Raw genomic sequence first — 10,235 nt, 5'->3', positions numbered from 1 at the left:
AAAAAAAAAAAAAAAAAGACAAGTATAAAGAGAAAGGACTATTTCCGCAGATAAGCCGTTCTCCATTAAGGATGCAAGGAAGCATTGAAAACTACAAGCCCCAGCATGCAACGCTTCTGGGAGGCGGGGCTTCGAAATCCCACAAGGGCCCGGTGAGTGTAGACTGGCCAATCGCACCGGCCGGAAGTGTCGTCTTTGACCACGTGGCACTGTCTGCGCATGTGCGCTCGCCTCTAGGGCGGCCCTAGCTGCTGGTCCTGTACCCCTATGGTCTCGCCCTATATCTAGCTTCGCTATTTTGGGGCAGTGGCCGCAGTCGTGTGGGTAGCAGGCCCCAAGTGACAGCAGCATGGAGGAATTCGACTCCGAAGACTTCTCCACTTCGGACGAGGATGAGGACTACGTGCCGTCGGGTGAGCGCTTTGGCCTGAGGCGAAAAAGGGTGGTTCCCACGCTTCACACCTCACTCGAGACCCTCCCGGACGGTCCCCGGGGCGTGGGCCGCGTGATCGCGAGGCCCCCGCTCCGGTCCTCAGGACCCCGGCCCTCAGGCGGCCTGGAACACGCATGTGTCGGTTCTGCAGGGCTGCTGTCCTGGGCCACCGCCCCCTCGGAGCGCGGGAACAGGCGCCTGAAGCCCGCAGGCTGAGCGGACTACCTACCCGCTGGTTCTGGAAGTCGAGCCAGACGCTGGAGATCGTTTTAAGGGAATTACTAGCTTTCTCCTCGTCGGAAACTGAATTGTCCGCTTCTGGGTTCGGAAGGGATCGGCTTGTTAGAAAGTTCATGTGATAATGTGTTTTGCCTCGTTGCCCATTGCCCTCTTTTAAGAACTTTTCCAAAAGTTTTATTTTTAGAGATTCATTTTATGGCACGTATATTAGTGTTTTTCCTGAATGTCTGTCTGTCTGTGTGCATCGTGTGCGTCCCTAGGGCTTCTGGGACTGGAGTTACAGGTCGTCCGTAGAGCTGAGCCATCTCGCCAGCCCCCTTTTTGTGTGTGTGTGTGTGTGTGTGTGTGTGTGTGTATGGCGGTGCATACAGGCGGCCAAAGAGGACAGAAAAGGATATTGGATCCTCAGGTGAAGGAGTTAGACTCAGGTGTGAGCCGCCCAACTCTGGAACCAAAGTCAGATCCTTTGGAAGTGAAGCTCACACTCTTAATGGCTTAGCTATCTTTTCTTGGGGTGGGGTAGAGGAGCTCACTAAGAATCCAGTTTATGCGAGGTCCAGACAAATCTTTTAAACATTTATGTGTGTGAGTGTTTTGCCTACATGCACATCTATTTGTATGTATCTACATGTATATTTAGTGTCTTCAGAGCCTAGAAGAGGGCATAGGATCCCCTGGAAGTCGAATTATAGACGATTGTGGGCCCTTGAATCGGGAAAGTGGACCCTTTGAAAAGGCAGCCCGTGTTCTTAACCTTTGAGCCAGCTCTGCAGACCAATATATCTTAATACCAAAACATACCCCTTTCTCATCTTGTACCTTGCCCTGGCTTAAGAGTTTCCATAAAGTTACTTATTCCAGTGTAGTTGCCTAGGCGAAAAGCAACTCTAGGCATCGTGGATGAGAAAGCTAGCTCTACAGCTTAAGATCCTGAGTTCAGATGCCCAGCACCCACATAAAAGCTGGAGGTATCTTGTGGGTGCCTCTAACTGTGGCCTTTTGAATGTTGACAGGCACAATCCTGGGATCTCACTGGCTTAATGAGCTTCTGTTCAGTGAGAAACACTGTCTCAAAAAAAATGAGGTCTACAAAGTTCTCTCACCAGGGTGGCCTAATACCATCCAGACACAGATGTTGATATTATAATTCATAACAGTAGCAAAATTAAGTTATAAAGTAGCAACAAAAATAATTGTATGGTTGGGGGTCAGCACAACATGAGGCCATTTATTTCTCTTTGTAACCTACCCTGGCTGTCCTGGAACTCACTCTGTAGACCGGGCTGGCCTCGAACTCAGAAATCCGCCTGCCTCTGCCTCCCAAGTGCTGGGATTAAAGGCGTGTGCCACCACGCCCGGCGAGGCTATTTATTAAAGGGTGGCAGCATTAGGAAGACTGAGCCCCTAGAACAAGATGCCCACATCTTCCTTTAGTGCCACACACACACACACATACACACACCATTCTTACTTATCCATTCAATCAAAAAGTTACGTTGTGCCAGATATGGTAGTATAAGCCTATTATAACCCAGAAACTTGGTGGGTTCTGAGGCAGGAGGATTGCTATAAGTTTGAAAATAGCCTGCTCAACCTTGTGAATTCCAGGCCCGCCAAGATAATGTAGTAAGACCCTGTCCTGGGAGAGCAAGTGAATTTGGGGAGATGCTTCAGTTCGTAAAATGTTTGCCTTGCAAGTATGAAGACCTGAATTGAATTTACAGGACCATGTGGTAAAAATGCCTGTTGTAAATGCTCAACACTTACATGATACTGTCAGTGTTGGGAAAAGTCAGATGGGAGGATGCCCTCCGGCCAGCCGCCCTAGCCTAATTCGTGAGCTCCAGCCCAATGAGAGACCTTTCTCAAAAGAGGGGAAGGCATGCACATGAGTACCCCAGGGTGTAGGGTGTTCAGTAAGAACTTTCACATTTGCTTCTTAAATTGCATGTGTGTGTGTGTGTGCGTGTGTGTGTGCGCGCGCGCGCGCGCGCCTGTGCACATGTGTGCACTCCTGAGGAAGCCAGAAGAGAATGTCAGATCCTCTGGCCTTCCAGGTTGTTGTCATGGGTGGGAAACGGAACTCCAGTTCTTTCTGTAAGAGCAGCAAGGGCTCTTGACTGCTAAGCCGATTTTTTTTTTTAGCAGTATCACCCAAGTCTAGCTTGGTGAGCTCATGGGTTTATTGGGGTCACTTCAGAAACATGGGGGTAGTTACAGGAGCAGGGGTTTCCATATATACATGTATGTCCACCTGTATACATACACAGCTAAGCCGATTTTTAAATTGCATTTTATGTACATGAGTGCTTTGCCTGCATGTTTGCTTGTTGACTGTGATGTCAGATATTTAAAGTCCATTTAAGGAGACTGCTTTCTCCTTTCAGAGTCTGACTTTGCCAGTTTCTTTTGACTTTACTCACACTTAATGAGTCTCTTTTTACACTCAGAATTCATTCTCCTGTTTCCCCATTCTTCGCCCTTCAGGCCCTCTCTGACTCCTCTACTGCCGTTGTCCCTCTCTCACTCCCCTACCTGCCGTTGTCCCTGTTTAATTAGATAAGTAGTATGACTTATGGCACCCTGTTCATTGCTGATCCACGTGATTGCTTTAGCTGGACTGCCTTTCTCTGGTGATGAATGTTTCGTTTTACAAGTTGTGTGTGTGTATGTGTGTGTGTGTATGTGTGCCAGAGTGTGCATGTATGAGTTAGAGGATAACATGGAGGGATTGGTTCTCTCCTCCCACTGTGTGGCTTCCAAAGATAGAGCTCTTGTTGTCAGGCTTGGTGGCAATGCCTGTTGGTATATTCCCTGTGCCATCTTTCTGTTCCCATTTTAATTTAGCTGCCCATGCACTTACCATTACTTTGACTCTAGGCTTTCTTTTATTTTTAAAGATTTGTTTATTTATTATATGTAAGTATACTATAGCTGTCTTCAGACACACCAGAAGAGGGCATCCAATCTCATTATGGGTAGTTGTGAACCATCATGTGGTTACTAGGATTTGAACTCAGGACCTTTGGAAGAGCAGTCGGTGCTCTTAACCACTGAGCCATCTCTCCAGCCCGACTCTAGGCTTTCAAAATTGCCAAAATCCATCTCCTAGCATACTTAGATTCCTTGGGTTTTTATCTCCATCTCTTGGAAGTTGATCTCTGCCTTGGCTTTGCTTTATCGTGGTGTGGTTTCTCTCTGCCTTTTGGAACCTTAAACCTCGTGTCTTTCAGCATCATTACCACTCTTTTAGGTCTCCTTTATCCCTTCTCTGTATTCCCGTGTTCTCTCTCTGTGTCTGTGTCTCTGTCTCTCTTTGTCTGCTGGTCTGTCCCTGTCTCTCCCTCTTTCTCTCAACAAGGTGTCCTGTATGCCAGCTGGCCTTGAAGTTCATATATAACTGGTATAACTTTGAGTTCCTGATCCTCCTTCCTCCACCTTTGCAATGATTCTAGGTGTGTGCCACCGTGCCAGCCTCAGATCTCCTTGTGTTCATTTACATGGTCTTGGTTTTTGCTGTGTTCCACCAAGATGAGAAGAGAATATGTAATGGCTTCCTGAGGAAGGATGCATGGCAGAAACATTATCCTGAGACCTGGAATGTCTGAATGTTACCTCAGTCCTGTTTGATGGTTGGTTGATAACAGAATTCTAGGTTGGAAGCAATTTTCCATCAGAATTGTGACCATGTTGCCTCACTTGCTTGATGCCGGTGTTGCCATAAGTCTGTCTTGTGGGCTGGAGCTGGAGCTGGAGCTGGAGCTGGAGCTGGAGCTCAGAGATAGAGGGCTTGTCTGACCTGTGCAGTATCTTGGGTGTGATCCCTAGTGGATCTGTTTGTCTCAGAAGAAATCTTCCCTTTGCGCCCATTTTCCTGATGCTAGAGATCTCTGTCATCACCATCTGACACTCTGGCATGTCTTTGCGGTCAGGGAGCCTGCTTTGCTTCTCCCCAGACTTTTGTTTCTCTGGAATCTTAGGGGTTTTTTTTGTTTGTTTGTTTTGTTTTGTTTTGTTTTTCGAGACAGGGTTTCCCTGTATAGTCCTGACTGTCCTGGAACTCACTCTGTAGACCAGGCTGGCCTCAAACTCAGAAATCCGCCTGCCTCTGCCTCCCAAGTGCTAGGATTAAAGGCGTTCGCCACTGTGCCCAGTTCAGATTTTGTTTTTTTAAAGATTTATTTTATGTATGTGAGTACACCGTCACTGCCTTCAGACACACCAGAAGAGGGCGTCAGCTCTCATTACAGATGGTTGTGAGCCACCATGCGGTTGCTGGGAATTGAACTCAGGACCTCTGGAAGAGCAGACAGTGCTCTTAACCACTGAGCCATCTCTCTAGCTCTGGAATCTTAGTTATGTTGAGCACTATGGTAGTTACTGTCCCCTTCTCCCAGTACATTGCCTCCACCCAGACAGTTTCTCTTAGGGCTCACGTGGCCCCAGGTGCTCCACAGATGCTTGCGTGGATTTTGTTGGGCGTTGTACTGAGTCTGTAGGTCAGTTTGGGGAGAATTGATAACTTAACGATCTTTACCAGTCTGTGAACGCAGTGTCATGTCTATGTAGGTCTTTTATTTCCAGTTGCTTATTGGTTGTTAAGACATGAGAATATAATACTTTGGCATGCTAAAGTATTGCATTCTTCAAACTTGTTAAGCTCATACATCAGTTCCAGAGGGTTTTGTAGATTCCACAGGATTCTCAAGGTAGATAATGTTGTCAAGGCTGAATTTTTTTTTTTTTTTTTTTTGTGATACTCTAACGTTTCTTTTGCTTGACATGCTGTACTTGACACTTGTATGATGATGTTGAGTAGGAATGATGAGAAGAAACATTGTCTAGCTTTCTGCTCTCAGTCGTAAGGAAGCTCAGAGAAGGGCCTCAGTGATTTACCATTTAGTAGAGGTTAGCTGGTTCCCGTTCACGAATGCCCTTTGTGTGCACATACCTTTAAAACACTTTAATGATAACTCACTACTAACTCACACAATGCTTCAAGATGTGTGCTTTTGTACTGTCCATTTTACAGATGAAAAGGCTGAGGATCAGAAAGCATAAGCAAATAGGGGCACCAGTCTGGATCGTAGTCTGGATGCTGGGTGTGATGGCACGTGCCTCTGATCCCAGCACTTGGGAGGTAGAAGCAGGCAGACAGAAGGCTCAGAGATGAATTTGAGGCTAGCCTGGTTTACATAGTGAGTTCCAGACTAGCTGGGGGTGCTTAGTGAGACCCTGTTGAGAGGAAGGAAGGAAGGAAAAAAGAAGAAGCTGAGCTAGCTGAACAGGCATTACTTAGGCATCTTCCTGCAGTGCTCCTCACAGGTACCTTCAAAGACTGGGAGGTGAGCAGCAGCTGGAGAAGGCCCAGCTGCGTGTGCCCAGGGCTCCTTTCACACTTTCCCTCCTGCTCCATATACACCCTGTGAGCCTGTGAACTGACAGCTTTATGTCAGCCATAGCCATAGCAATGGGTACCACAGCAACAAGATGTGAAAGGGGGGGAGGAAGAACACTTGTAATAGATGACTGCAGAGGGGAGGGATGAAGATGATTTTTGGGCCATGCTCCTTTGAACCCCATGCTTCCTCTTGTTGTGGAAGGATAAGATGAGGGATGAGGGCTAAACCGAGGACAATAAAGCAGGAATGATGGCATGGGAGAGAGAACCTGAGGATCCTTGCCTGCATCACATCATAGAACAAAACTCTTACATCCACTTTTTAGTTTAATAAGTCCCATTGACGACAAATTGAGAAGATTCTATAGTGAAGAAGCTGGGGGCACTTCTGTAATCTTAGCATTTGGGAGATCCAGGTGGGAAGATCAGAAGTTCAAGGCCAGTCTCAGCTGCATTGTGAGTTTGAGACCAACCTGGGGTACAAGACTGCCTCAAAAACAAGACCAAACTCAAACAGAAATACTCTTGGAAAGAAGGGAAACAGAAAGAAAGTGTGTAGCTAGAAACGTGTATTTTATTGTTCAGGACTTTTTTTGTGTGGAGTTGTTTTCTGTGAACAGCAGTACTCTCAGCCCCATTCATCACACTTCCTTGCTGACTGGTTTTATGTCAACTTGACACAAGCTAGAGACATTCAGGAAGTGGGAACCTCAATTAGAAAATGCCCCCAGCAGATCAGTCTGTTGGCGAGCCTGTGCTCTTTGATTGATGGCCGAGGTGGGTGGTGGTACTCCTGGGTCCTGGGTGCTATAAGGGGGCAGACTGGTCAGTAAAATGCATCTTTCCATGGCCTCTACATCGGTTCTTGAACCCGGGTTCCTGCCCTGACTCCCTTCCTGGTGGACTGTAAGTTTAAGATGAAATAAGCCCTTTCCCCTTCAAGGAGCTTTTGGTCATGGTGTTTTATTTATCACAGCAATAGAAACCCTAGTTAAGACAGCTTCCAGGATGAATCAAAAATATGTCTGTCAAAACCAAAGAAGTCTACTCTGAGTCTGGAGAGATGGCTCAGAGATGAGGAAAGGGAGTTGCTTTTGTGGTAGACCCAAGTTTGGTTCCCAACATCCACATGGGGTAGCTAGCAGTCCCCTGTACCTCCAGCATCTGCACACAACCCTACCCCCCCACACACAAGCACATAACATTTTTTTTTTCAAGACAGTGTTTCTCTGTATAGCCCTGGCTGTAGCACATAACATTTTAAAATGTCTTTTTAAGAAGTAATGTGTAGCCGGGCGTGGTGGTGCACGCCTTTAATCCCAGCACTTGGGAGGCAGAGGCAGGCGGATTTCTGAGTTCGAGGCCAGCCTGGTCTACAAAGTGAGTTCCAGGACAGCCAGGACTATACAGAGAAACCCTGTCTCGAAAAAACGAAAGAAAAAAAGAAGTACTATCTCTAGAGCTTTTGATGTGCCCAAATGCCAGCAGTGCTGACTTTTGTTAGCAATAAGTTTGAAAAATGAATGTGATTCCTATTCATATCATCACTTTTTTGATTTGTTATCTGACAGCTTGATATAACTGAAGTTTTTACTTCTCTTTTTTAGAATTTATTTGTGTGTGTATATCTGTGTGTGTTTCTGTGTGTTTCTCTGTCAGAGTCTGGGTGTGTTCCCAGGAGTTTAGGTACCCACATGGGCCAGAGGAGTTGGATTACTCTGGATCTGCAGTTACAGGTGGTTGTGAACCTGGACAGATCCCGGGAATTAAACTTGGGCCCCCTGAAGGAGCGGTCTATGCTCTTAACCCCTGAGCAGCCACCTGCCCTCCAGCCCTCTGTTTTACATAATTATGGAATCTATGATACGTGGTCTATGATTTTGTTTTCCTTGAGATGTTTCGTTTCCTTCAAGACAGGGTCTCTCTACATAGCCCTGGCTGTCCTGAAACTCTCCCTGTAAGCTAGGCTGGCCTTGAACTCACAGAGATACACCTGTCTGCTTCCTGGGTGCTGGGATTAAAGATGTATACCTCCAGGCCCAGCCCTGATTTTTAAGTTTTTGTTTTGATTCGTCTTTTTTAGACAGGGTTTCTCTGTGTAGTTCTGGCTGTCCAGGAACCCACTTAGTAGTCCAGGCTGGACTTGAACTTAATATGACATAGTTTTTTTTAGTTTTTTGGTTTTTTGTTTGTTTGTTTTTTCCAAGACAGGATTTCTCTGTATAGCCCTGGCTGTCCTGGAACTCACTCTATAGACCAGGCTGGCCTCAAACTCATAAATTCACCTGCCTCTGCCTCCCAAGTGCTAGGATTAAAGGCGTGCGCCAGTACTGCCTGACTAATATGACATAGTTTTAACTAGTGTCCTGATTTCTGGTCCATCTGGATGTTGTCTCCCCCTTTTCTTTAACTTGCCTGAAATAAGTTAACTTTTTTCCTCCCCTCCAGGTAACCCTTTATATTGTAAATCCTATTTTGAAACTACCACTTGGATGTCAGTGATGTTCATTGCTACTTCAGTGACATTACTTCTGCATTATTCAATAAACAAATATTTATCTTTTTTGTTTTGTTTTGTTTTTCAAGACAGGGTTTCTTTGTGTAGCCATGGCTGTCCTGAAGCTCATTCTGTAGACCAGGTTGGCCTCAAACTCATGGAGATCCACCTGCCTTTGTGTCTAGAGTGCTAGGATTAAAGCTGTGGGTTACCACACCTGGCTAGAAATATTTATCTTAAAAAGGGGATGAAGGTTTTTTGTTTTTTTGTTTTTGTTTTGTTTTGTTTTGTTTGTTTTGCTTTTTTTAAAGGTTTATTTATTATTTATTTTGTATAGTACACTGTAGCTGTACAGATAGATGGTTGTCAACCTTCATGTGGTTGTTGGGAAATGAATTTAGGATGTCTGCTTGATCTGGTCAGCCCCACTCTCTCTGGGCCAAAGATTTACTTATTATTATAAATAAGTACACTGTAGCTGTCTTCAGATGCACCAGAAGAGGGCATCAGGTCTCATTACGTGTGGTAGTGAGCCACCATGGTGTTGCTGGGATTTGAACTCAGGACCTTTGAAAGAGCAGTCAGTGCTCTTACCCACTAAGCCATCTTACCAGCCCTTGTTTTGTTTTATTATTACTATTGTTTTAGGATTTTGTTTATTTGTTTGTTTGAGACAGGGTCTCATATAGCCCAAGCTGGCTTCAACCTCTCGGTAACCAAGCACAAGTTTGAACTTCTGATTCTCTTGCATCCACCTCCAAAGTGCTGAGCATCAGGTGCACATACCTGGCTTAGACTTTATTCTTAATATTTTGTGAAAAATCTTCATTCTAATTGTCTGACCGCCCTGTTCTTTGATTTCAGGTGGCGAGTACAGTGAAGATGATGTCAATGAATTAGTAAAGGAAGATGAAGTGGACGGTGAAGAGCAGGCTGAGAAAACCAAAGGGAAAAGAAGGAAGGCTCAGGGCATTCCAGCCAGGTGATGCTGCCCTGCAGAGCGCTCTCATGATAGATATCTGTCTGTCTGTCTTTTTTGTTTGTTTTGTTGTTGTTTGAGACAGGGTTTCTCTGTGTGGCTCTGGCTATCCTGGAACTTGTTCTGTAGACCTGGCTGTCCTTGAACTCACAGAGATCCATCCACCCACCTGTTTCTTCCTCCTGAGTGCTGGGATTAAAGGCCTATGTCATCACCAGCCCCTCTCTCCCTCCCTCCCCTCCTCCCTTCCTTTCTTCCTTAACATTGTATGTGTGCAGTGCTATAGCACAGGCCGGTCTGTGGAGCCTAGGCTAGCCTCCAGCTTCAACCTCCAGAATTGTAGGGATTATAGGCACGAACCATTGCTCCTACCCACATATATGAAATAAAAAAGGCTGGAGCAGGGCTGGAAAGAGCAGGGCCGGAAAAAATGAAATAAAAAGATTGTATAGTCTTGGCTACAGCAAAAGGTTGCAGAAGACACTGGTAGAACATGTTGTTATATACTGGTACAAGTTGTGTTTTTTGTTGTGGTTGTTTTTTTTTTAAGATTTATTTATTTTTTTATTTTATGTTTATGAGTACACTGTAGTTGTCCTTAGACATACTAGGCCAGGCGTGCTGGTGCACGCCTTTAATCCCAGCACTTGGGAGGCAGAGGCAGGCAGATTTCTGAGTTCGAGGC

At 45.6% G+C, this 10,235-nt stretch overlaps 1 protein-coding gene across 1 annotated transcript in view; it reads left to right on the top strand.

The window, feature by feature from the left end:
• The first annotated feature begins 229 nt into the window (after positions 1-229).
• Positions 230-10,235, top strand: part of Cfdp1 (craniofacial development protein 1) — an 86,881-nt gene continuing 76,875 nt past the window's right edge. Inside the window, exons 1-2 of the mRNA XM_021220429.2 lie at positions 230-413; positions 9,436-9,553. Coding sequence (XP_021076088.1) covers positions 350-413; positions 9,436-9,553 — 182 coding nt within the window. The 5' untranslated portion in view covers positions 230-349. The remainder of the gene's footprint in view (positions 414-9,435; positions 9,554-10,235) is intronic.

Source organism: Mus pahari, chromosome 20 (assembly GCF_900095145.1).
Source record: "Mus pahari chromosome 20, PAHARI_EIJ_v1.1, whole genome shotgun sequence".
NCBI lineage: Eukaryota > Metazoa > Chordata > Mammalia > Rodentia > Muridae > Mus > Mus pahari.
Note: the sequence above shows the minus strand (reverse complement) of the source record. Positions and strands in the feature narration are given on the sequence as shown.